Genomic DNA, 27,623 nt, shown 5'->3' on the forward strand with positions numbered 1-27,623 from the left:
AAACTCTGTCGTTAGTTGAGCCTTAAAGAGTTCCAGTTATTGGTTGAGTAAATGGTAGCCATGACTAGATGTCAAAATTCTTCCTTCCCTCTCTCCTTTGCTGGGTAGCCACACTCACAACCCACTTTGTTGTGAAAAATTAAGATTCAGAGAGGTGGCGCGGCAGCGCCACCCCTCGGTGGATGAAACTATCTATTTGCAAAAGTCAAATATTTGAAAAATATTGTGAAATGACCTTATGAGGATTTTTTTTTCTTTAGGAAGGAGAGAGAAAGCTAGCTTTTAAAAAAGTTGATTTCTCAAAAGGAGGGAGAAAAACGGTTTTCGAGCTAGGATGGTGTCAAAATAGGCGAAGTAGTTCGAGTGTGTGTGTGTGTGTGTGATGGGGGGAGGGTTGCCTGGTTGGCTTTACGTAGGCGAGTTTTACAGGCGGAAGTAGCGCCCCCCTCCCGCCCCTTGGACTTGACTTCTCTGGGCACCCGAATTCTGCTACCTGTCTGATATTGAGATAAGAAGGAATGTTTTGGTGTAAAAACAAAACAAAACATACTGACTGGAAGTCCTGTAGTTTTTGCTGGCGGTGGAGATGGTGTCTGTGGGGGGTTGGTTGGAGAGGGAGGGTTGTGGATTGCCAGGGGCAATGGCAAGCTGATCTGTAGCCGGTTTGGAGACCTCTGGGAGCTAAAGTAGTGTGGCGCGTGCCAGTTTCCTGCCCTGCGCAACAAGTGGGAAAGCTGCCGCAGTGATAGGAGCGAGAGTGCTGGGTTGTGGGAAAGCTGGCCGGTTTCTCCTCGTCCCGCTGGAAGCCAGAACGGCTCCTCCCTACCCTGCCCGCCTCCCACTCCGAGACCACAGCCCCACCAAAGACCCAACTCGTCCCCACTCCCCCATCCCCGATTTAGCCAAGCGCTATAAGACTGGGTGGGACCCTTCTTCTGCCCTTGGCCTCCAGGGTCCCTTTTCTCCGTGGGAATCAATTTGTATCCGACTTTTTTGGTGGTCGACAGGGTTTGGCAGGAACCTCTGCCAATACTGCCGAGTGCCATCCTGCTTCTTGAAGACAAGTGCATTCTTTCTTTCTGTTCCCAGTACATTTAGGGCTGGAAAAATCTACGTATAATACACGAACGCAGCTTCAGATATTGCGTTGTGGTTGGTAGAAGTGTGAGCATGGGGGAAAACGAATTACCTTCTGTAAATTAAAATGTTTTCCTGCTTTGCCCTATGGTGGCAATCCCCTCCCCCTAATACACCACAACAGCAAAAAGGTGGAGGGCAGTCGAGGGTAGAAGGCTGTGGTCGCGCGGCGGTTTTCGGACGGACTGAGTCCGCCACCTAGTGGTAGGTCTTGGCGGAGTTCCCCGCTTTGGGCATTCGACAGACCGAGTCACCTTCGGGTCCCTCAAGTATCTCAACCAGGTGCTAGGACTGATGGAGGGCACCCTCCAATGAGGATGACACCCGACCTCCAAAGTTTTGGTAAGGCGGAGGAAAATTAGAAGGCCTGCGGATGCTTACCCCATCCACGTCGCTCAGCCACGGGCAGATATCTGCATCTGCTTAGAGAACCAAAAAGCACCCCCTTTTGAAAACCTCCCAGTCGCTGTGGCCTTTCCCGGGGCAAACTCTACAGTGGAGGGATACCACAAAGGCTCTAGGACATACAGCTCTTTACAGTGAGGAAACAGCCTTGATGTGAGGGTTAATGGGGGGTTAGTGACCTAACCGGAACCAGATTAAGCTTCTGAATTCCAGGTCAGTGACTTAAAGTCAAAGGCGAGTTTGTCTCCGCCCCTTCTAGGTAGCTGAGAAAAAGGAGCAGAAGTCAGAGGGAGCCATAATTTTAACCTCTTAGGTAACCATAATGAAAAAGGGTTCCTTGTCCATATTTCTCCGAGCAACTTGTTTACAAAGTATGGCCCAAGATTTTCAGTAACAGACTTTGAAAAGCCCACTGATGCGCTGAGGGGTGGGAGCATCAGAACTTGGGGAGGGGGTTGTGCGTGTGTTAGGGCGTGATTAAAGCCCCGTCCCTAAACTTTCGGAGATTGCACCTCACTGTGTCGGAGGCTCACATTTGGATCCTAAAATAGCTCTGACCACCCCACCCCCCACTTACAAACTTTGTTTAGTGGATTGGTGAGAAATCAGTTGTGTGCGTGGGTCCTATGGACAGGCAGAGTGTAATCCACAACAGCTTCTCAGTAAAGTTTTCTCGCTTGGAGTTAAAAACTTTAAGATGGCAAACGCGCGTCCGCGTGCTGGCGGCCCCTAGCGACCACTGGCACGCACACCCGCGGGACAAGCCGTTGATTCCACCGCCCTGGTCAGCAGGAATCAAGTTCTGCCTCTCCCACTGCGGGAGCTGTTGCAGGCCGCGTTGCAGAAACGCGCCTCTGTTCGGGTTGGAAACGAATCTGGGGACGTGTTTGAAGAGCGGTCAAGTTTGACTCATCGTTTTCCAAGGACAGTTAGTGCCTTCCATCTTCATTAACGTGAATAAAGACCTTGGCTGACTTCTGTCCAGATCGGATTTTTAAAGGCATTGTTTGCTTGGGGAGATCATGCTTCTGCCCTCCCCCGCCAGCCTTTTGCAAAGGCCGAGCCCGCTCCAGCCAGGATGGCCAAAATATCTTTGCTCGTGGTCTGTTGGCATTGACTGCCGGCCCTTTCTGGAAGGCAGTCGCGAGCTGGGCGCCCGGGGAGTGTCCCTTCTGCAGCTCCTCTTCAGATCTTGATGATAAAACACATCCCTCTATTTTATTGCATTTCCTAGAAGCTTGCAGGCTTGCAAGAGCGCTGTTGGCAGGAAGTGTGATAGAAATGAAAGTCAGGACATCATGTCCCTGAACACCTCCCCGGTCACCCAAAGCGACTGCAATAGCCACCACGTTATCAAATTCACTTTCATCTACGGTGTCCAAACCCTCCCGCCCCCCAGACAAAAGCGTGACGGGGTGTTTCTCCCCCAGAACAAAAACAACTTGGCGGTTTGACCCTACCCCCACCCCGGTCCCAACCGCCAGACCCCGGAGACTAGACCCGGGCGGCTCCTTAGCTGAGACGCTGCGGAGAAAGGGAGCGCTGCGGCCAGAGCCCTGATGCGGGCTCCACTGCGGCGGCTCCGGCCTTATTAAAATGCCTCGTCCCTGCCTCTGAAGAGTGCTTTGCACTTCCTGATTCTCCTCTGGATTTCTCAACAAGTTATTGGAGTTATTAGATTACCAATAATCCAAAACCCGACCGGGATAGAGAAGGGGGGAGGGGGAAAGGTTTTCTCCAAATCCGGAGACTCAATCTAAACTAGGTCAATAGGAAGGAGGGGCGGGGCGACAAGGAGTCGGTTTTAAGCCTTGATGGAGGGCTCTCTCTAGTGTCAGGCAGCGGTAAAACAGGATTAGGTTTGAGCTCCCGGAACCACGGGGACTCCTAATTTCCAATAAATGCATTTAATTTTAGCTTCCCTTCCTAGATTCTCACCCCATCCCGTATTAAATTGCAGCCTTCGCTTTCACCTTTATTCTACCCGGCGAAGGGATGAGAAAGTGGGATTTTATGAGGCCAAAGAGGCCCCGTCTTTACTGACCCCGCCCCCGCTGCTGAGGTGCTGCGCGGCGCAGTGTGACGCTACCCGCCAGTTTTAGGACTGCGCTGCGGCCTAAGAGGCTGCATCTTTCGCGTCCCCTACTCCCTACCACTGGGTCCCGCAGGTGCCTCTCGGAGTCCGATGCTGAGACCGATTAGGAGATGGCGCCCGGGGGTTCTAACTCCGAGGAAGGCCCGGGGAGGGCAAGGCAACCTTGGAGTGCGCCCATGAACGCGCTAGAGTTTGAGCCCAAGGCTTGTGCCAATCCCGACCTTTTTAATCTATGGTTTCAGAGAAATCGGATTCGGAAATTTCGAAATCTAGCCAGGTTCGGCCTGGCAGCTTCTATTCTGGGCGGAAATTGAGCTGAGCTGGGTTCTCCTTCTTGCCAACGTAGGCGGAAGGGGCTTTCGGTTTAGTTTTCCTTCAGCTCGGCTGGGGCGCGCTGGATGGGACTCCAGCTGTAGGGACTCCATCTTTTTGACTTGGGGGCCCTCGACCGGCCAATCCCTTTCAAACGAGGGGACGGGGACGGAGGGGCAAGCAAAGAGAAAGAGAGAAAAAGACACACCAGGCAAACAAACGCCGTAATGGGGCAACTTGAAGTCAAGCCTGGGATAGAACGCGAAATCCTGGCTTTCAGGCTCGGCTGTGCTACTAACTTGCCTGACTTTCCCTGTTTAAAAAATTGTTGTGGGGGAAGGGTTGGACTAGGTGAACTCTAATAGACTCCTGGACCTGGCGCGGATAAGGGATTTAGGGGAAAGTGCGCCGTATTCCCCGCGAGGCTCCCCAGGCGGCCCCCCCTCGCCGGGTGAATCCCCGGCGGCCCGACCGGCGCAGGCAGCGATCCTGGCTGCCGTCGGGGCCGGCAGCTTCCTGGAAAGTTACTTCTCGTTGGAGTCGGCGATAGGCAGAGAGTGTTCTGTGAAATCCGCTGAGTTGAGATCGACTGTGTTCCGGGAATGAGAGGGCTGTGCCATTCCCCTCACTGCCCCCTGCCTTGACAGCGTAACAGGAAAAAAAAAAAAAAGCACACATAATGTTAGCTACTGAGGTGCACTAAAAGTTTTACTTGAATGTAACCAAATTCACGGCTATCGCCGGGGCTCCGCCGCGCCTGCGGGGGGCTTCTAGGTGGACTCGCTGCGGTGCAAGCGACACGCCCGGGGGTGGGCGGTCCCTAGCAGACAGGTACGGTGTGATGGGGGTGGGCCAATCTGCGAATCTGCGCCGGCTTGCCCGGCTGCAGGGTTAGAGTTTGTGCCCTTGTGTGTGAGCAAGAGAAGAGGGCCGCCTCTGGAGGTGGGAGGAAAAGGATGGGATCTTTTCATATAGGCTGGCTTAGCCCTTCCTATATCTTGTCTCTCTTTGCCTTTCTGTTGTCTTCTTTACCTTTGCCTTTTTTTTTTTTTAAGGGGAATTCCCTCGTTTTTCATCAAGCCCTTTAAAGGATCTGCCTTCTCAAGGTGCCTCGTTTACACAGGGAAAGCGCCAAAGGAGAGAAAGTGTATGGGGGTGGAAAAGACCAGTCTAACTTTCACTTGGTGGTTACTGCGGCTGGGGCTGGGATGGTGTCGGGAAAGGTCTGGACTCTTGCAGATGTCAGTTTCTTCTTGACACCTCTGCTCTCTTGGTTGCTTCTGTGGAAGGAGTCTTGTGCTGACATTGGTGGGATGGCTGAAGCTAGTAGGCAGGGTTTCTAGCAGGCTTTGCTTGGAATTAGTTCTGAGATCCTGGGAAAGACTTATCTCATGCAGCCTCACTCTCCTCCCAGTAAATGGTGGCTATTATAAGGATCAGGCACAAAAATGGATGAGAAACAGCTGAGTGGTCTGTGAAACGCAAACCAAATGCTAGTGGTGCTCCCACACCTGCAGCATCTAGAGGGTGGCATCATTGTCCACACCCACCATGACTGACATACTCACTGGTTTGGGGGGTTCCTAAGATAAAGCTAGCTTGGAAAGGAGTGCACTTAATAAGGGGAGGGGCCTTAGTGTATGTGCATTATTTGGTCAAGCCAGGCGAGAGGTTTACAGTGGAAAGTGCCCAGCCAACAACCTGACTGACAGTGGACCCAGGGGGCTTGTTTAGTTTGTTTCATTCCACATCAGGAGTGAGTCATTGCCACTTGTCAAGGTGAAATGGCAAATCTCCACTTCCTGTGGTTCCTAGAGTCTGTGTGACTGGAAATCCACAAGCGAGAGGGTGGGTGAAGCTGGTTAAAGGAGAGCCTTAAGTATCCCAGTGTTGTTGAGGGATCTCTTCCATAGGGGAAGAGAAGGTTTATAAATAAACCTCACATGTGTCTGCGGTATTCCTTTTCCAAGGAGACAATCATTGAACTTTGGTTAGGACCCATTCCATGTATCTCTCTTTGCCAATCCAAGTTCGGATGGGGAGAGGAGGAAATAGGTTCTTTTGTCTTTTTCTATCCTCTCTCTTCCCCTGTTTCCTTCCCCGCCTCCACTTACTCACATGCACACATTAACCTTGAAGCCTATGAGATTGAGTGACTGGCACTTGGGACCACAGAGAAATGTCAGAGTGTTTGGTTACAGACTCAAGGAAACCTCTCATTTTAGAGTGCTCATTTGGTAAGACTCAGCAGCCTGGAATGGGGGCAAAGTGTCTGTGTGGGGGAAGGAACTCAGAAATGAGATTCACCCACATCAGGGTGCTGTCTTGCATGTTCTACAGCACGTAGGCTGATTTGGAAAGGGGACAAGAATTTGAGCCAGAAGACCTAGGGCTGGGTCAATCACCATTTATGTGGCCCAGTATGACCTCCTTGGCCTCTGGCCCCTTTACCCAGAAAATAGCTCTGAAAAGCTACATTTTAAAAAAGACGAGTTGGGGGAGGGTTCAGATATTGTTTTGTTTCTGCAGCCCGTGTGATCATAAGTGAGTCTTTCACGGAGACTTTAAATGATTTTGTTTTAGAGAAACCAATTTGGAGAGGGTCCGTATTTCTTGAGTGCTCCCTGGCCAGTTCTCAGCTAAACCACACAGTTAAATCTCTCACCAGCAGGGGGAGGCACAAACTTGGAAGTTTGTGGCACTATATCTGCTCTTAGACCCAGGAGAGATGGGATTGGAAACTGAAAAAGAACAAAAGAGTAGATAAACCATCTCAGGTTGGATTCTGCAGATTCCTTATTTAGTCTTAAGTGCTTCAGACAGTCAGGAAATACTGCCTGGCTGTTTGTCCTGGGTAAGCCACTTGAACTCAATTTTGTCCTCTGTGAACAAAGGATAAAGATATTGACCTTGTTGGTCTTGTGGAATCATTCTAAGTTTGAAAGATAGTATTTTAGCAGGTTTTGAAAAGCATCCGGAGTTTTTAGGCCCCTAAGGATCATTTCATTAATATTGAAAGAATCACTTTTCTTATTTTTTTTCTTTCCCATAAACTCAATTACCTTTGGATGGCATACATTTTTTACTTTGAAAAAGGAATTAAATTTGTATACACGTATGTAATTAATGTATGAAATTGTATTCTGAGTACTCAAGGTAAAAACATTATTGTCGCGTAGCTTCGGGTGCCTGTTGTTTCTGTAAGAGCCGAGCTGGATAAAGTGTTTGCTCACTTGTGGTAAAACCGCACCAGCTGGCAGGCTGCAACTATCAGAGTAAAACTAAATATGTGTGTCCTAAAATAAGACTATAGTGGACAATCTTACATTCATTAAATCAATTTCTGCTTGGTTTTTCTCTTCCCTGCAGGTTTTAAGCAAAATTTTAGACTGTGAATCAAGGCACTGGGTAAGTAAATTGAATTATACGATTTACAGTTTTGTGGACAAACTGTTTCTTTTGAATTGCCAGTGCATGTGTCTGTGAACAGTGCCACTTTTCTTTAGATGAGAGGAAGGACAGCTGATTGCCTCTCCATCACACCCACCACCCGCCCCCCTTTGCCCCTGCATTTGACTATCTTAACACTGTCATGTGACCTTACTTGTTGCTTGGTTCACAGTAATTTTGCTGCCTACTATGCACCAGCAGTTCTGACAGTTGCATTCTGACAATTCTGAAGTTTAGCAGGGGAGAGACAGATGGTGGCTAGGATGATGAGAGGAGATACTGATGAGAATAGCTATGATTTTTGAGAATCTAGTGTGGACCAGGCACATATCTCTAAGTTTTACCACTGCAGAGGAATTAGTACTCCCCATTTGGGGAAACTGAAGCCCAGACATCGTAAAACAACCTGTTTCAAGTTATACAGCCTGTGAAAGGTATGGCCCACGTGCTAACCTTCAAAGCATGCTTTCTCTCCCCTGTCATTCACTCACTGCCTCTCAATGTTGGCGGTGCGTTTGGTATGTGGAAAAAACGTTCAACAAATACTCATTCCCTTCCTCTTTCCCCTATAGGGTTTTCTATTAACAAGTCAGGTAAAGATGATTATCTCCTAGTATAGACATGAAGAGAAATGCCCAGAGGTGGGCCATGAGTTGTTCAAAAGCAAACACAAGGGAGCAGGCTGAATCACCTGCTCTCACACTCCTGGTAAGAAGGAAACAGGTTCTGGAGGACTAACAGGATTTTGACCTTTTCTTTCAGGTGAAGAAAAATGGCCTCGCCGGCTGACAGCTGTATCCAGTTCACCCGCCATGCCAGTGATGTTCTTCTCAACCTTAATCGCCTCCGGAGCCGTGACATCTTGACTGATGTTGTCATAGTGGTGAGCCGGGAGCAGTTTAGAGCCCATAAGACGGTCCTCATGGCCTGCAGGTAAGGGGTCTGGAAGTAGAAGGCAGATGATGGATATAATGGGAGCAAAGGTGCTGGCTGCCAGGGTGGAGGGTGGGGGCCTCTCGCAGTGTTTGGGGCCACATCTCATTTGTCTCTAGGTCCCCAGCACATGGCCTGGCAGAGTGGGTTCCCAGGCAGCAAATGAATGAATACACTTTTAGAAAAGAAAGCGTTTCCATTCTGTGGGAATAGAGGGAGAAGAAATCAGATGCTGTCTCCAGAAGAGATGTGTTTAGGGCAAACGGGATGACTTTAATTAACCAATGGGAAAAAAATGAAAAGTGAAAGTGAGTTTTAAAATATTTCTAGCAAGTTACCTTGAGATCTTTTGCTCTTTTTTCCTGTGATTGTATTTATTTATACTATGATTATATTTCCGTGGGTGTTTCAGAGAATATCTAAGTTGGTGAAAGTGAGCTGGCTAATTCTTCATATTTGTCAAGTGTTTCAAATGTTCAGAGCAGTTTTACACTCCATAACCTCCCTGGATTTTCAAAGTGGCCTATATTATGGATGGCATGATTAGCTCTATTTTATAGATGATAAGATGAAGATGTTTATAGGTGAGCTGATGAGAGTCAGGAATCTTGATTGCAAGTAGAGGACATACAGAACATCTACAACAAGCACCTTTAAAAAAAATAGTGGTAAAGTTTATAGAGAGTTAAAATAATAGATGATACTAACCAAATGCTTACTGTGTTCAGGCATCAGTTTGTCCCCTTTACATTTTCATGCTTGCCACAACTGTGTAAGGGAGACATTGTCATTCCTGCTTGCAGATAAGGAAACCAAGGCACAGAGAAGTGAAGTCCCTTACCCAAGGTTTCATAGTTACTTACTAAAGTCTAGTAAGTCTAGCTCATTTCTGGCAACATGCTCAGGAAGAGTAGAATCCAGATGACAGTCCAGAATTCTGGCCTCTCCCTGCATGCTCTTTCCTGAACCTGACATCATGGTACCAGGAGGTATAGCTTGACACTGACTTGGCTCTCCTGGGAGTATTGACCTTGTGATGGACTTTTAGAAAATAATCTATGGACTTTTAGAAAATCAGTAAACTATAGATATAGGTATCATTTTATTTGTTTGTCATCAATACCCAATTTGCTTCTAAAAAATGCAATAAGATTTTTAGAATAAGGATAATGTGGTGGAGCAAGAAAGGAAATGCTTATCCCAAAGAAGTAAACTAAAAATAGTTACTGCAAATGAGTGCTAAATTTAACTCTGGTAATCTGTGCAATGAAGACCAAAAGGAATATAGGTTCTGTGACTTTGAGAAAATTACTTGACCTCTTTGATCTTAGTTCCCCCATTTGAAAACGGAGAGAAGGATAGAATCTATCTTATAAGGTTGTGAGAAACACAGGAGAGTAGACATAAAGTGCTTAATGACTCTCTGGCATTGAGTAAACTCTCCATGAATGGCAGCTATTGTTAACTTGCATGGAAGGTCCAGAGCTAGGTCCAGGGAAAAGGGGCTTAGCGCCCCCTGCTAACCATAATTGATGACAGTTTCTGTAATTGATGTCTACTATAGTGAGACATTCCTTTGTTTTACAGTGGCCTGTTCTACAGCATCTTCACAGACCAGTTGAAATGCAACCTCAGTGTGATCAATCTGGATCCTGAGATCAACCCGGAGGGGTTCTGCATCCTCCTGGACTTCATGTACACATCTCGGCTCAATCTGCGGGAGGGCAACATCATGGCCGTGATGGCCACAGCTATGTACCTTCAGATGGAGCATGTTGTGGACACTTGCCGGAAGTTCATCAAGGCCAGGTGAGCTGCCACCCGGATGGAGGCCTTGGAGATGGAGGGGATCACAAAAGATCAGTGGCCCTTGATAGTGCATGAATGTAGAAAAAATAATCCTCTGTGATACGCCACAGCCTACTTTCCATTGCTTTTGCACACTCCTGCTATTCAGATATGCCATGTGCATCCCCACTTCTTGCTTCCTTCCATTCACTTGATTGACCCTTTCCTCCCACCCATCCTGTTGACCATGCCCGGATGCCAGCTTCTTCACTGTGCAATAATCACTTTGCTCTTTCCACAGCTTTTCAGTTGTTTCCCAGAGCCCTTTGTATTCCTGTTAGACTTTGCTTCTCTTTCACTATTTGCATGCGTGTTTTTGTTCTCCTTTAGGCTTCCATTGTAACTGTTTACATACTTAGTTCCCCCACTGGATTGTTGGCTGCTATACTCATCTCTTATGTCACTCTGCTCCTAAACTAGAGAATGTTTACTGAATTACATTGGGTTCACTGGGTCTAACCCCCTACCTGGGATCTGGTGAGATAGGACAGTCACTGAAAGATGAGAAACCTGAGAGCCAAAAAAGTGAAGAGCTTTGCTAAGTGTAACAGACACTTAGGCCTTGACTTCTGTAGAATCATTTGATTTAGCTTCTCTAGGGTGATCGTAGCCCTTCTCCAACAGAAAGGTTTCCAGCCTCTGTTTGAACATCTCCAGGAGCAAGGAACTCATTGTTCCCAGAACCACGCAGTTCTACCTTGGACAGTTTGAAAGTTGAAATCTGGCTCCTTTAACCTTCATTCCTTGGTTCTACCTCTGTTAACTGCAATCAGACAGAGCGGGCCCACTTTTCGCCCACGTAATGTCCCTTCAAGTACAGGCAGCTTGAGCTCTTTGTCTCCTGTGGGTGATCATGGTGGCAAGATCATTTATAAGTGCTTTCCCTGGGTCCAGCCTTGTGCTGGAGCCTTCAGTAACTAGCTCCAGGTCACGGAGCTGCTGAGTGGCACCACGGGGACTAGAAACCAGGTTCTGTTGCTGCAGAGCCAGGGCTTCCCACCCTGGCACCTGCTGCCTCTTCTCCAAAAGGAAACTTCCCTGTGACTCCAGGCATCTCACAGGGTGAGTTCCTTCTTCACAAGCACCAGTTTGACAATGACCCCCCTCCAAACATGTGACACCAGCATGCTATACTCATGCTATACTCATCTATACTCATGCTAAACTTCATCCCTGAAGCTCAGGTTTCACATGTGTAAAACGGAAACAATAATGCCTTCTCAACCTTCCTTGCAGGATTCTGTAGTGATGAAATGAGATAAGGGCTCCAAAAGCTTTCCATTTTATAATAGCAGAATAGTTAGAGATTCACATGTATACAAACATATGGGACTTACACAAAATCACACCTGAACAGGCACTGATTGTGTGGCTAATTCACTTAGCTTCTCTGGGCTAGATTGCTAGACTTTTAGCAGAACTGCCTTGTAACTACAAGTGTTTCCGTAGTCCAGGGCCACTTTGCCTATGTCTAGCTGACCCCCACGCCTGTGTGGGTTTCATAGGCCAGTGTCACTCGGAAGGTTCTGATTAGGAGGCCGGGGTCTTCTCTCTGTTTCCCTCCTGCAGTGAAGCAGAGATGGTTCCTGCCATCAAGCCTCCCCGTGAAGACTTCCTCAACAGCCGCATGCTGATGCCCCAGGACATCATGGCCTATCGGGGCCGGGAGGTGGTAGAGAACAGCCTGCCACTGAGGAATGCCCCTGGATGTGAGAGCAGAGCCTTTGCCCCCAGCTTGTACAATGGCCTGTCCACACCACCAGCCTCATACCCTGTGTATGGCCACCTTCCAGTCAGCAGCTTCCTTTTCTCTGATGAGGAGCTCCGGGATGCCCGAATGCCTATAGCCAACCCCTTCCCCAAGGATCGGGCCCTCCCCTGCGACAGTGCCAGGCCAGTGCCCAGTGAGTACAGTCGGCCAGCCATGGAGATCTCCCCCGGAGTGTGCCACAGCACCATCTACTCGCCCAAGGAGGCGGCTCCTGAGGAGGCGCGGAGTGACATGCACTACAGTGTGGCCGAGGGCCCCAAGCCTGCTGCACCCTCAGCCCGGAGTGCCCCATACTTCCCCTGTGACAAGGCCGGCAAGGAGGAAGAGCGGCCCTCCTCGGAAGATGAGATTGCCCTGCATTTCGAGCCCCCCAATGCACCCCTGAACAGGAAGGGTCTGGTTAGCCCACAGAGTCCCCAGAAGTCTGACTGCCAGCCCAACTCACCCACGGAGTCCTGTAGCAGCAAGAACGCCTGCATCCTCCAGACCTCTGGGTCCCCACCGGCCAAGAGCCCCACTGACCCCAAAGCCTGCAACTGGAAGAAGTACAAGTTCATCGTGCTCAACAGTCTCAACCAGAATGCCAAACCGGAGGGGCCTGAGCAGGCAGAGCTGGGCCGCCTTTCCCCTCGAGCCTATGCTGCCCCGCCAGCCTGCCAGCCACCCATGGAGCCCGATACCCTTGATCTCCAGTCCCCAATTAAGCTCAGCACCAGTGCAGAAGACTCCACCATCCCACAGGCCAGCCGGCTCAACAACATCGTCAACAGGTGATTTCAGAGGCAGTTGGGACTTGGGGCCAGGGCTTACCTGAGCAGGGTTCTGGACTCACTTCTGATGGATGCAGAGGTTGTGTTCTCTTGTCTGACATGCTGAATGTACTGGAGGTGTGGGCTAAAGCCTATTGACTGAATTAGCCTAAGTAAGGAAGGTCCTTAAGCTTCAGTATATTTTCATAGTGAGAGAGAGAATTTCCCCTCCATGGTAGATGAGCAAGAATCCTAAGCTCCTGAGGTCTTGGTCTCGGTATGGCACGGGGCATCCTCCTGCTGTCTTGGACGGAGGATGGCCATGGACAGCAGCACCAAGGGGAGGGAACTGAGCCTGGGAGTGAGGTTTGGGCTCCGTGTGACCCCCATCGGTGATCTTGGTATGTCCGCTGTTTGAAGGGAGGCTTGGGGATGAGTAACTCTGTGGTTCCTGATCTCAAGTGGCCTCTGGGCTGCCCTGAGCACAGGGAAGAGGGATGCATGGAGGCCAGGTGGAAACTCTGCCCTGCTCCATCTGCTGAGGCCCTTTCCTCCTACCCACAGGTCCCTGACTGGCTCCCCCCGAAGCAGCAGCGAGAGCCACTCGCCGCTATACCTGCACCCCCCCAAGTGCACGTCCTGCGGCTCACAGTCCCCGCAGCACGCAGAGATGTGCCTGCATGCCGCTGGCCCCACGTTCCCCGAGGAGCTGGGAGAGACCCAGTCTGAGTACTCAGATTCCAGCTGCGGTGAGTCCCTTCCCTGCCCTGGTCTCTGCTCCAGAGGTTTGTGTGTCTATTCACTGATTGGAAGGAGCCCCTCATTGGAAGTCCATTGGCATTTAACTCACCAGCCAAGATTCCCACTCTTGGAGACCTTATGTAGGGAATGAAACTGACCAAAGCAAGGGATAAAGAATCTGAGTTATTCTTGGGGAATAGAGAAGGATCACACAGCTCTCAATGAGGCTGGCTACCACTAGCTTCCAGAGCCTTCTCAGGCCTTCTGGACCCAAACTGATTGTATGCATACTAGTTCACCTTGCTAGACTGTACATTCTAGAAAGAGAAGCATCTGCCTTATTCATGCTTGTGTTTTCCACAGGGCCTAATGAGTCTAGCACGGAGTAGGCACTCAGTTAATATTAGCTGAATTTGATTCACTGAACAGATTGTTAATTTACATTTTTGGATAGTTTGTGATTGGCACCCCCAGTTTTCCCCTCTTCCCCCAGCTCTAGCTCCAGTAGGGTAGCCCAGCAATACTTCTTTTAGGGGTAAAGTCACCATGATATGTCATTTCCAAATTGTTAAGACAAAAGAAAAAGATGAGTTCCTTATACTGAGAGGCTTGGCACAGGGCCATGGGCCAATAGTTGGGAGAGCAGGGAGGGACTGTCCCATCCTGGCTCCCTGGCTGTTCGCTCTACACTCCAGTTCTTTTTCTCTGGGCCTCTGTTTCTACGCCCACCATCATCTTTTGTCTCCCTATCTCAGAAGTGCTTGGGAGACATAAAGTCTAGATGGGCACAAGGGTGACCACAGTCATTGTTAATTCCTCCTTCGATGACCTCAAAGTATTTTTGACTCTGAGATTCGTATCTTACATTCCTGTGATGCTTGATGTTATACAACATGCTTCTGTGAGGTAGGCAGGACAGGGGTTTATTATCTTGATTTTGAAGATAGAGACACAGACAGAGGCTGTCTTATCTGAGGGCTTCTGTGCATGAATGTAAGCTGGTACAGGCCATGTGGGTACCTTGGGTGTGAGTTTCCCTTTTCTACCTTAATATTTGAATCTGTCTCCTTCCTCGATTCCATGACTGAGACCCTAAACACTAAGAAAGAGGGAATTCTCACAGGCCCTTTGCTCTGGGCTCCCATGAACAATGGGCAGACGGGGCACTGGGGGCTCAGTTTGGCCCTGGGGGTGGCTCCAGAGGAGAGGCCGTGGAGCCCCACCTCCCTTTCTTGACATGCTGACCCTGGTGTTCCCCTCACCCTCCAACAGAGAATGGGGCCTTCTTCTGCAATGAGTGTGACTGCCGCTTTTCTGAGGAGGCTTCCCTCAAGAGGCACACGCTGCAGACCCACAGTGACAAACCCTACAAGTGTGACCGCTGCCAGGCCTCCTTCCGCTACAAGGGCAACCTCGCCAGCCACAAGACTGTCCACACGGGTATGGCTCTGTAACCCATCCCCAAGCTCGCCAGGGTTCCCCGGGGCAGAACAGGGCAAGGATTCTAGAGAAAGCAGCGTGGGGCTTTGGGGCCTGGTGGGGTGAGGTAGGGAGCAGGGATTGTCCTGGCCTGAGTCTAGGCCTGGCCTGTCACGTCTCGGCTTAGTGACCCAGCCATTCTGTGTTCCCTTTGTCTTTCCTTTGAGATGCTCTGTGTTGCTTCACCTTCACTGGGGTCAGAAGTGTTCGTCTTACTATACAGGGGATGAACCTTGGCTGAGAGAGGCAGAGACAGGTTGGTGTTTATAAACCAGAAAAACACTAAAGCCTCTCCAGTCTCTCCAAGGGCTTGTTCCTTATCAGCTCACATTCCTTCACCAGGTAGCATCTCATAACCTGATTGTTGTCCAAAGTTGCCTCTCTCCTGGGATTTTAAATGGGCCCATTATCCCAGAAACTTTCCATGAAGGAAGACGTGGCCCTTCTATTGGTTTCCTCTGTTTGAGCATCTACTCCAACTCAGACCCCACCTCTCTTGCAAATAGAATCCAGCTGTAGTTGCCGCAAGCAGAAAGGAAAAGCATGTTTTTTCTCAAAGACAGAAACTAGAGCAGCCTGAGTGTTACCTCTCTGAGGAATGGGTTGACTGAATCAGCCTTACCCAAGGGAAGAGCTAGCAGAGCCTTCCTGGGTCATCTCAACTCATCCCTCTGTGCCAGAGAGGCCCAGAGAAGGCAAGTAACATATCCACATCCTGAAGTTAGATCATCCTGATGACAAAGCTGGTTCCTGGGACCTCAGTTCCTCCCTGACCCATGCCTGACACTGTCTCTCCTCCTCCATATCACCACCTGCTTCTTGACCCCGGTCATGGGTGAGGTGTGCTGATGTGTGTGTAAGAGAGGGGTAGCAGGTAGGGGTGGCAGGTCCCTGACACCTCTCTCTGACCCTTTCCAAGGGAAGGAAAGCCGAAGTGGCACAAGGAAGGGCCAATTGCTTTGCAATCCAGGGCTCAGGGACTGTGGGAACTTTCTCTAATTATGGCTTTCCTGTTCTCTCTGCAACAGGTGAGAAACCCTATCGTTGTAACATTTGCGGGGCCCAGTTCAACCGACCGGCCAACCTGAAAACCCACACCCGAATTCACTCTGGAGAGAAGCCCTACAAATGCGAAACATGCGGAGCCAGATTTGTCCAGGTGAGCAGGGGGCGTGGGCCAAGGACCCCCAACCCAGTGTGCTGATAAGAGGCTTCAGGGGGTCTGCAGCCCACCTCAACCAAGCCTCTCAGTTTGTTTGCTCTTCGCTCTTCCATGCAGGTGGCCCACCTCCGTGCCCATGTGCTCATCCACACTGGCGAGAAGCCCTATCCCTGTGAAATCTGTGGCACCCGATTCCGGCACCTTCAGACTCTGAAGAGCCACCTGCGAATCCACACAGGAGAGAAACCTTACCATGTACGTGAGCCTCTTGTGGCCACTGGCTGGCCTGGGAGGGGCGGGGAGGTGGAGGGCTGGGGCCACAGGACTGCTCGCTTCAATCTCAGGCATGCAGTGGGATGACCACTGAACTCTCATGGTCCTAAAACCAGATCTCAGTCTGATTTTCAAAGACAACCAGCTTGAGGTTGGCCTGAGTCTTAGTTTGTGGTTGTTGTTGTGCAGTTGCTGAGTCATGGCCTGCTCTTTGTGACCCCATAGACGGAAGCATGCCAGGCTTCCCTGTTCTTCACTATATCCCAGAGTTAGCTCAAATTCATGTTCATTGAGTCAGTGACGCTATCTAACCTTAGCATCCTCTGACGCCCCCTTCCTTTGCTTTCAGTCTTTCCCAGCATCAGGGTCTTTTGCAGTGAGTAAGCTCTCCACACCAAACGGCCAAAGTATCGGAGCTTCAGTTTCAGCATCAGTCTTAGCTTGCTCATCTTTGAAGTTGAGGGTATTGGGCTAGGTAATCCAGGCCTTAAGAAAGAGGTCTGGACTATGGTTACATAGACATCAGAGTCAGTCATTCCTTCTACAAACACTTACTGAGTGCTTCCAGCTGTCCCTAAACTGGGCTAGATGTCTACTTCAGACGAGCTAAAGTGTTTGAAAAGAAGCAGTCACAGACTAGGAGGGGAACCAGAGAAAGGTGGTGATAAAAGGGGGAGAAAACTAGAGAAAAGACAGCTGCAAATGACCAGAAGCAAGAGGCCATGATCAGGCCACTGGAATCAGTGTTCTAGAGTGGAGTCTTGACTAACTATGGCTTATGGGTTAATTTTTGAAATCCCATGAGCTAATAACGGTTTTTATACTTTTACATGGCTAAAAATATCAATAATATTTTATGACATGCAAATTATATAAAATTTAAATTTCAACGTCCATAAAGAAGGTTTTGTTGGCACACAGCTAGGCTCATTTGTTGACGTATGTCTCTGTCTGTGTTCACGCTACAGTGCAGAGCTGAGTAGTTATGTCAGAGCATGTCAGGCCCACCAAGTGTGAAATATTTACTGTCTGGCTCTTTACAGAAACAGCTTGCTGATCTCTGCTGTAAAGTAGAAAGATACTGGCCAGGGAGCTGAGATATCTGCATTCTTATTTGGACTTTGGCAGTGACCCTTTTTAAGGCTGTGGGCAAACCCCGACCCTCTCACTGGGCCGTAGTCTTCTTTCTCTATGAAATGGTGAGAATGAGGTAGATGAGCAGGTTTCCAACTGTGCTGTTTCAATCACTGAGGTTCTGAAACCCTGCAGGGCAGGACTGGAATGATACAGCAGCCTGTTTCCCTTTCCAGTTTCCATTTAATTTGAAGAAAAGAATCCCATGTCCTACAAGTGTAGAAACTACTGTTATAGGTGAGGCTGGCTTTGCTGAACTTATGACATCTCTGTAGGTAGTGATGGACACAAGGCTGAATAAAGGAATGGTTAACCCATATCAAAATGTTAACCTGAGAAGGTGGTTATTTTCATTCACTTGTTTATTGCTCCTTGAGTGAATATCTTCTCACCTGATTTTGTTCTTGGGCAAATTAATTATCTTCTCAGTACCTTAATTTCCTCATCTGAGCCTGATAATAGTGCTCACTGCACACAGTTATGTTAAATTAATGGATTCCCGGAAGTGTTCAGAACAGTGCTTGCCGCATAGTAAGAGTCCGGTATGTATTTGCTGTTATAATTATTTGCTGGACATTTAGATACACAGGATATCAGAGTTGAGCGACCTTCAGAGTGTACTGACTCAGTCCCTTACAGGAAAGAAAGCCAAGGCTCAGAGAGAAATGCCATGCTCAGGGCACATGGCAGTGGGTCGCACAGGTATGAGGGGCCCTTGTCTCCCAAGACTGGGGCTCTTTATACTCACTGCACACCTGTTTTATTTCTAAGTTTATTTCCATTTTTACTTTAAGACATATTCTCTATATGAATGTATTTTATTATAGTTTTATTAGAGAATAGTTTTAGATTTGTAGAAAAGTTGCAAAGATAGCACTGAGATACCATATGTACGCAATTTCCCCTGTTATTAAATCTTATAACTAGGGTACATTAACCACAACTAATGAATCCATACTGGGTATATTATTATTAACTAGAATCCATACTTTATTTTTACTTTCTTAGTTTTTACTTGGGCTCCCCAGGTGGTGCTAGTGGTAAAGAATCCTGCCAATGCAGGAAAGGCAAGTTCAGTCCCTGGGTCAGGAAGATCCCCTGGAGGAGGGCATGGCAACCCACTCCAGTATTCTTGCCTGGAGAATCCCGTGGACAGAGGAGCCTGGTGGACTAGGGTCACAAAGAGTCAGACACGACAGAAGCAACTTAGCAGCAGCAGCAGTTTTTGCCTAAAACATTTTTCTGTTTCAGGATTATATCAGGGTACCACATTACATTTAGTCATCCACTTTATTTTTAAAGAACTTTTCCACTAAAATTATTATCACCCATTCTTGGAATCAAAACGAGAAACAGCTTCACTTGCTAATGGCTTGTTAGCTGATCTGAGGTCTATGTGTGCAGATGTGCTCCGTCACTTCAGTTGTGTCCGACTGCTTGTGACCCAATGGACTGTAGTCTGCTAGGCTTCTCTGTCCTTGGGATTTTCCAGACAAGAAAATGAGTGGGTTGCCATGCCCACCTCCAGGGGATCTTCCTGACCCAGGAACTGAACCAAAGTCTCTTGTACTGGCACGTGGATTCTTTACCACTAGTGCCACCTGGGAAGCCCTCTAAGATACATACACTAAGTTAAAGGAATATAACTGCCTTTTAAAAGCATATCTGAGATTTCCAGAATTTTCATTTGCAAAATTCAGACTGTTCTAATCCATTTGTCCAAATATATTCAGATGTACTGCATAATTGCCTAAGAGGTATACTTACAGGTACTGGGAAGATTACAAAGTTTAGTGAGAAGTAGTCGTCATTGTCAAAGCATTCTGCATCTGAGAAGGATGATAATTTTTGGGATGCCAAGGCTTTTTGGCATTAAGTGGCAAGGCTGGAAATCTTACAGAGGTCAAAGGAAAGGAACTATTTTCACCTTAGAAAGATTCAGGAAAACTTTAAAAATTAGAAGAGTTTGCAGCTGAACTGCATTTTTGGTTTAGACTTGAATTTGTTGAGTTAGAGCAGGGAAATGAATCTCAAGCAGGGGAAGAGCGTGACCAAGACTTTGGAAAGCAGGGAAGAGATATTTGCACAAAGTGTACTTGTCCCTTAGCAGAAGCCAGCATTTCTGTGGGCTCTCACCTGCCCCATCCCTGGAAGGGAGAATCTCCTTCTCAAGGTCCTTGAGTAATGACACGTTTCCTGAGTGGATGACTTAACAGTTTGCCTCTGGTTCTCCCCCAGTGCGAGAAGTGTAACCTGCATTTCCGTCACAAAAGTCAGCTCCGTCTTCACTTGCGCCAGAAGCACGGCGCCATCACCAACACCAAGGTGCAATACCGCGTGTCCGCCACTGATCTGCCGCCGGAGCTCCCCAAAGCCTGCTGAAGCATGGAGTGTTGATGCTTTCCATTCGAGCCCCTTTTCGGAATCTACCCAAAGGATACTGTAACACTTTACAATGTTCATCCCGTGATGTAGTGCCTCTTTCATCCACTAGTGCAAATCCTAGCTGGCGGGGGCGGGGTGGGGGGAGGGGCGGGGGATGGGGCGCCAAGGCAGCTCCCTTTCCCCCACTGCCGTAAAACTTTAAGAAAATAATATTGCTTCTTCTCCTATGTGTACGGCGAACCATGTCAGCAAAAAGCAAAATCATTTTATATATCAAAGCGGGGGAAGTACGCAAAAGTTCTGACTTGACTTAGTCTGCAAAATGAGGAATGTATATGTTTTGTGGGATCAGATGTTTCTTTTGTATGTAAATGTGCATTCTTTTAAAAGAAGAGACGTCGGTATGTTATCAAAGAGAGGGCTTTAATTTTTTTAACCAAAGGTGAAGGAATATATGGCAGAGCTGTAAATATATAAATATATATATATAAAATAAATATATATAAACCTAAAAAAGATATATTAAAAATATAAAACTGCGTTAAAGGCTCGATTTTGTATCTGCAGGCAGACACGGATCTGAGAATCTTTATTGAGAAAGAGCACTTAAGAGACTATTTTAAGTATTGCATCTGTATAAGTAAGAAAATATTTTGTCTAAAATGCCTCAGTGTATTTGTATTTTTTTGCAAGTGAAGGTTTACAATTTACAAAGTGTGTATTAAACAAACAAAAAGAACAAAAAAAGCTGTGGAAGGAAAAAACGTGTAGTTTTGTTCTAGTTATCGGTTTGTATATACCTGTACAACGTGTCCTACGGTGCCTTTTTTCATGGAAGTTTTCAACAGGGGACGACTGCGCCATCCCTTTTGGAAGTGTAGGCAGACACAGGGACTTGGAGTTGTCACTAACTAAGCTCTCTTTGGGAATGTTTGTCTCATCACATTCTGCGTCATGCTTGTGTTATAACTACTCCGGAGACAGGGTTTGGCTGTGTCTAAACTGCATTACTGCGTTGTAAAATATAGCTGTACAAATACAAGAATAAAATGTTGAAAAGTCAAATCGGTTTGTTCTGGATTTTTTTCCTTGTGCTGGAGTCAGGACTTGAATGGGTCTGGTTCCCCAGCTCTTCACCTGGGTGGGCAGTGCTCATGGAGGGCAGGGAAAGACTGAGGCTGGGGTTTGCATTTGGTTGCTGGGCAGGGCCCGCCTTCAGCTCTTGGCAGAAGGATGGACCGCAGATGCCATATTCTGCTCATGTGGCGCCCAGGTTGGGGATTTTGAATGGACCTGTTGCCTCTTATCTCTGGCTGGTTCCCTCCTTTTTCTGTTTTGTTTTGTTTTGTTTTTTTAACTGTCTTCATTCACTTTATTTTTCACTCAGAGCTCTAGGCTGAACTCAAAATGAGTGACCTCAGTTCTAGCCCTTCTGAGACCAATGTGTGGGTCCTTTCCTCCTCTGAGTCTTAGAGAGTTTGCTCATTCTGTGCAGTGAGAAGGCTCATCTTGCCTCCTGGCTTCATAAACAGTTTCTCTCTCCTGGGGTCCAAGGACAGTATGGGAAGCCTCAGCTTCGACTCTTGCCTTCCTCACCCTTGGTGCTTTTGGAGGATTTTTGCTGTCTGCTAGGTGATGGATAGACATCTATAGACATCTATAGAAGCTTTATGAATCCCTATAGGCCAAGCCAAACCCCATCCCTGCAGAAGCGTTCTTTGCACCAAGAACTCTGTGGTGGAAGTCAGCCGCCTCTTTCTGAGTGACAACCATTACCCCTCTGAGTCCCTTTCCCACCCACCCCTGCGGGAATCGGATTAACTAGATTGTTTACGATTCCATGATTTACCCTGGCTTGCTTTGGCACCGGTTTTATTTTACCTCAATCCCCCTCAGAAACCAAGTTTGACTGACAGGAACTAAGAATGGTGAGGACAAGTGTGGTCATGGCCGCCTGCCCAGAGGAGAAAGTCCTCACCGCCCTGTCCCGTTCCTGGGTGGTGGTGGCGGTAGGGGGGCGGGGACGTGAGGCAGAGCCTTCCCTGGGCCCTCAGGCCACTGTCTGGATGGTGGTGTCCCTTGGCAGTGCCTCTGCAGCAGGCTCCACGCACGTGCTGGGAAGCCTGCGGGAGCTGACCCCCCAAGGCTCCTGAGAGAACCTCAGAAAGTCACATTGCCCCTCTGCCAGCCACATGGCCGGCCTTGCAGCTCAGGTTTCCTTTGAAGATGACTTTAAAGGACTCTCCAGCTCAAGGCCTCGGCTCACCCTGCTCTTTGAAAGGGGGGAAAAATGATCCCTCTGCTCCCATAGACACTTGGCAGAAGAACTTACAAAACAGACAGCTTCAGGAATGACAATTCACAGGCCCGAGGGAGGCTGGCCCCAGGGCTGCTTGGCTCCCCAGGGGCCTCCGAGTTTGTTTACACATCATTACTGTTTAATAGAGAGAGAGAGAGAGAGAGAGAGAGAGAGAGAGAGAGAGGAGGCTGGGGCAGACAGTATGGGTGGCATTCAAGTTCAAACAAAAGAGAAGATCAAAGAGTAACTGCAGCCAATTGACAATCAATAACAGGTAAAAGGCAAACCTCTCTAAACAGTTAAGCTGGGGCAGAGGGAATACAGAATTTTTATTACCAAAGCGTGACTGGAGCACAGCTTTTCACAAATGCATAACTTTTAAAACAGGGTGTCTGATGCTTTTCTCTCAGTTGTTTAAGGTTTTGAGAGGAAAAGTTTCTAAGGACCAGCGTAGTGGTTGGAGGGTGGACCTGGAGAGAGGGGTTGGTTAGAATCAGCTTAGGAGCTGGAAGGATGGAGGATGGTAAGGATCACCTCGTTGAAATCTGTCCTTGACCCGGGAAGGGACTGAGGTGAAGAAACTAGGCTACCGTCACCCAGGGCACGGGGGCAGAGGGTAGAGGTCAGGCTCCTGCCTCTGACCCCACCCGGAGGGAAAGAAGATCAGTAGAAATGAGAAAGCTGATGCAAGGACTTGTCCAGGGTCACATAGCTAAGATGTGGCCAACTAATCTGAGTTCTTACAACTGCTTGTTGGTGCAAGTTCAATCACCTCTTTTTTGGGGGGAAAATGAGCTATTTCCTTTGAAATATGGGTTCATTTGCCTCTCTGTGTCACTCAGAGTAGTATATTTCTTAAATATGGTATATGGTATATATATATGGTATATGGTGTATATATATATTATATATATATGGTATATAACATCTGGCATTTGTGAGGCGCTTAGGATTTTCAAAGCACGTTGGTATCAGCAATCACATTTTATCTCATAACTACTCCTCAGAGTAGAGGTGTCGGGGGCGGGGAGTGGGGGGATACACACACCCACCTCAGAAACTCCAGAATAGCAGCAGTTCAAGTTACAGTGGAAAACCAGGGGCCATAATAACACATCAAACTGCACCTGCACACAGAATTCCAAAAAAAAAAAAAACAACTGCTTTGCCCCAGCCCCAATGGAGGAGTCAGACCTTGGGCAACCACATCTCATACCACGTGACCTACCTCCCTGATTTGTCTAAGGATGGACACAGGACCCCAGGGCAAAGTGCTGCCTGAGAGAGACAATGATGAGTTGGGCCACTAGAATCTTGTGTTCTGGGGATTTACAGTGACATTTGGAGACAACCAGCCAGTCCAGTGTTTCTCCAGTTCCAGTGATTTGTAATCCACTTTCATGATTTTGCTATCTCATCATACCTTGAACATTTATGTACTGCTGCTGCTGCTGCTAAGTCGCATCAGTCATGTCTGACTCTGCAACCCCATAGACGGCAGCCCACCAGGCTCAGCTGTCCCCGGGATTCTCCAGGCAAGAGTACTGGAGTGGGTTTCCATTTCCTTCTCCAATGCATGAAAGTGAAAAGTGAAAGTGAAGTTGCTCAGTCGTGTCCAACTCTTCGTGACCCCATGGACTGCAGCCTACCCAGGCTCCTCTATCCATGGGATTTTCCAGGCAAGACTACTGGAGTGGGTTCCTGTTGCCTTCTCTGACATTATGTACCAGTTTTCTTTAAATCAACTCACTTTCAAGGTATAGTTCTTCCAACATAAATAAAAATAGTCATCATTCATAATAAAAATGTTCACTCCGTGCCTTCTAGAAACTATATGTTCTATCAGAGGTATGTTTGGAAAACACTAAGAGAATTGGGATACGGAAAGAAAAGGAAAGCGATGCAGAGAGAAGCTGATCCCCTGGGGAGAAGCTGGATGTCATTAATGGCACCACAATGAGATCCCTGGACAAGGATTTTAACTAGAATGCCCTGCCACCACCAGCTTGATTTCTAGAAGATTCCATCTCTTTTATAACCACTTCCTAATAAGGTCTCTGCCTCTTCTCCTATATCACCCATCACACTTGGCCTGGCTTGAGTGAGTCCCTGTTTCCTGGAACCAAAAGAGCACAGTTTACACATGTACCCAGGTTTGAGGTATGTGCCATCAGAGAGACCATTCGGTACTCTCAGATTGGGTTCAGGGTTCTCAATAAGAGGCTAAGGAATGCTATAATCCCTCCCATATAAGACACAAAGCATGGTCTACCCAATGTACTGTAACCACATGGAAAGACCACGTTCCTCCAATCCCTCAAAGCAGTGGCAGGAGGCTTCTCAAAGGCACACAGCTGCCGAGACCTGGTGGATACCAGCAACACAGTCTCCAGGGTCAGGCATCTTCACTGAAGGAGGAAAGGCTTCAGCATCACTAAGGATATGGCCTTCTAGAAAGGCAGGCGCTAAAGCAGGAGGGTCTTGGAGTCTAGGAAGAGCACTCAATGGGGTTTAGAACCCATAGAGAACTATCTTAACCCTAAGACTCTGGACAATGGAAACAGTGACAGACTTTATGAACTCCAAAATCACTGTGGAAAGTGACTGCAGCCACGAAATTAAAAGACACTTGCTCCTTGGAAGGAAAGTTATGACCAACCTAGACAGCATATTAAAAAGCAGAGACATTACTTTGCCAACAAAGGTCCATCTAGTCAAGGCTATGGTTTTTATAGTAGTCATGTATGGATGTGAGAGTTGGACTATAAAGAAAACTGAGCACCAAAGAATTGATGCTTTTGAACTGTGGTGTTAGAGCAGACTCTTGAGGGTCCCTTGGAGTGCAAGGAGATCCAACCAGTCCATCCTAAAGGAAATCAGTCCTGAATATTCATTGGAAGGACTGATGTTGAAGCTGAAACTCCAATACTTTGGTCACCTGATACAAAGAACTGACTCCTTGGAAAAGACTCTGCTTTGGGGAAAGATTGAAGGCAGGAGGAGAAGGGTTCGACAGAGGATGAGATGGCTGGATGGCATCACTGACTCAATGGATGCATGAGTTTGAGTAAATTCCGGGAGTTGGTGATGGACAGGGAGGCCTGGCTTGCTGCAGTCCATGGAGTCTCAAAAAGTTGGACATGACTGACCGAACTGAACTGAAGCCCCTGGAGTCTTGCCCCTTTGTTAAATGATTCTGACTCATGTAATCACAAGAAACTAACTTCTCTGTACCTCTAAGAGATGAGTTTCCTGGGTCCCTCCTCCTTTAGTTCTTGCAACAGGCAGGTTAATTAAATAACAAGCATGCTTAGAATCAGAATCACAAAATAGCATGCCTGTACGGGCCATAGCGATTAGGATCTTAGTCTGAAGAAAGAAGAAAAATGTTAGTCACTCAGTTGTGTCTGACCTTTTGTGACCCCAAGGACTGTAGCCCACCAGGCTTCTCTGTATGTGGAATTTTCCAGGCAAGGACACCAATTGGTTGCCATTCCTTTCTCCAGGGGATCTTTCCAACCTGGGAAATGAACCCAGGACTCCTGCATTGAAGGCAGATTCTTTACTGTCTGAACCACCAGGGAAGTTTGAGATTCTGGGCTGTGTGTGTGCTAAGCCACTTCAGTCATGGCCAACTCTTTGAGACCCTATAGACTGAAGCCCTTGAGGCTCCTCTGTCCATGGGATTTCCCAGGCAAGAATACTGGAGTGGGTTGCCATGTCCTCCTCCAGGGGACCTTCCCAGGCCAGGGATTGAACCTGTGTCTCCTGCATTGACAAGTAGGTTCTTTACCACTATCACCACCTGAGAAGCCCAGATTTTAGTCTATGGGTGCCGAAACCAGGGGAAAGGCAACAAGCTGAAGGCCACACCCAGAATTTTTAACCAAGAGGTCTCCTAACACCCAGGTAGTTTATAACATGGTCCCAGCCTCCAGGGAGTGTGCAGTCACTTGGAAAGACAAAACATGGAGAAACATGGAAGTAAAATCACAAAGAAACATGAGACATGCCATTGTGGCTAAAAAATGATGTTCCTGACTATCGGGAGGGGAGAGGGGTGTGGCTTTGAGGATTCCAAAACGCTAGGAACGCAAGCTGCTCTTTAGGGCAGCACAGGGTAGCAGGCCTGTGGAGCTGGGGCTGGGTGGAAGCACTCCCAGGACTGGTGAAGTCCTCCTCTTTTTTGTGGGACTGCAGTGCCTCCTTCCATCTGTGAAGATCTCTCCTCCTTGATGTCACTCATAGCAGCCATCTCTGGAGGTGGTTGGTTTGCTAGGGCTGCCTTAATAAAGCACCAAAAACTAAGTGGCTTGGACTCAGAAGTAGGTTGTCCCACAACTCTGAGATCAAGGAGTTGGCAGGCTTGCTTCCTTTTGAGCTCAGTGAAAAGAAAGCGAAAGTCATTTAGTCGTGTCCTACTCTTTGCGACACTGTGGACTATACAGTCTATAGAATTCTCCAGGCCAGAACATCAGAGTGTGTAGCCATTCTCTTCTCCAGGGGATCTTCCCAACTCAGGGACTCAACCCAGGTCTCCCGCATTGCAGGCAGATTCTTTACCAGCTGAGCCACCAGGGAAGCCAAAGAATACTGCAATGGGTAGCCTATCCCTTCTCCAGTGGATGTTCCTGACCCAGAAATCAAACCGGGGTCTCCTGCAGCTCAGTGAGGCAGGATCTTATACCAGTTCTCTCCTCTTGCTTCAGTTAGTTTGCTGGAAACCCTTGTGACTCCTCGGCTGTAGAAGCGTCACCTTGATCTGTCTTCATCTTCACCTGGCATTCTCCCGTGTGTATGTGTATGTATCTTTGTATTTCCCTTTTTAATAGACACCTATCAAATGGGAGTAGCACCCACCATACAGACTTCATCTCCACTAATTATATCTGCCAAGATCCTGTTTCCAAATCAGGTCACATTCTGAGGTACTGGGGGATTAGGATTTCAACATAAGAATGGGGGTGTATACTTCAGCCCATGGCCTCCAAGTGGTGTTAGCAGTAAAGAACCCATCTGCCAATGCAGGAGATGCAAGAGACATGGGTTTAATCCCTGGGTTGGGAAGATCCTCTGGAGAAGGAAATGGCAACCCACTGCACTGTTCTTGCCTGGGAAGTCCCACAGACAGAAGAGCCTGGTGGGCTGCAGCGCATATGGGGTCTCAAGTGTCAGGCAGGACTTCAGCGCACACAGCACAGGGGCAGCGATTCAGCACATGACAGGAATTATCCATGGGAGGGGGTGGTGAGATGCTCTCAGAAGCAGCACCCCCCGTACATCTTTACACCTTCTCTTTACTGTCCGAGGGGCACAGGGCTTTGCACCCTGGCCTCAGTCATGTCACGACATAGCACTGCAGGGGGTGGGGAGGGGCACTTACTTGACCTTTCCCAGACAAGAGGTCACTTGGTAGGAGTAGGGCAGTGCCTCTTCTCTTTCCCTTCTCA

At 48.1% G+C, this 27,623-nt stretch overlaps 1 protein-coding gene across 4 annotated transcripts in view; it reads left to right on the forward strand.

Moving 5' to 3' along the window:
- The window catches only part of BCL6 (BCL6 transcription repressor), a 51,464-nt gene extending 31,335 nt beyond the window's left edge, over positions 1 to 20,129 (forward strand). For 2 of the 4 annotated variants that reach the window (XM_069558164.1, XM_069558136.1), the window contains exons 2-10: positions 7,319 to 7,357; positions 8,162 to 8,332; positions 9,920 to 10,141; positions 11,750 to 12,721; positions 13,265 to 13,449; positions 14,714 to 14,881; positions 15,949 to 16,079; positions 16,200 to 16,337; positions 19,728 to 20,129. In XM_069558164.1, the coding sequence (XP_069414265.1) occupies positions 8,172 to 8,332; positions 9,920 to 10,141; positions 11,750 to 12,721; positions 13,265 to 13,449; positions 14,714 to 14,881; positions 15,949 to 16,079; positions 16,200 to 16,337; positions 19,728 to 19,871 (2,121 nt within the window). In that variant the 5' untranslated portion in view covers positions 7,319 to 7,357; positions 8,162 to 8,171 and the 3' untranslated portion in view covers positions 19,872 to 20,129. Of the gene's footprint in view, positions 1 to 4,625; positions 4,781 to 4,869; positions 6,187 to 7,318; positions 7,358 to 8,161; positions 8,333 to 9,919; positions 10,142 to 11,749; positions 12,722 to 13,264; positions 13,450 to 14,713; positions 14,882 to 15,948; positions 16,080 to 16,199; positions 16,338 to 19,727 lie in introns of those variants that run through there. The other 2 variants (XM_069558154.1, XM_069558144.1) reach the window with 2 other exon arrangements.
- Positions 20,130 to 27,623: the final 7,494 nt, after the last annotated feature.

The sequence above is a fragment of the Ovis canadensis genome, chromosome 1 (genome assembly GCF_042477335.2).
Source record: "Ovis canadensis isolate MfBH-ARS-UI-01 breed Bighorn chromosome 1, ARS-UI_OviCan_v2, whole genome shotgun sequence".
In the NCBI taxonomy this organism is placed as follows: Eukaryota; Metazoa; Chordata; class Mammalia; order Artiodactyla; family Bovidae; genus Ovis; species Ovis canadensis.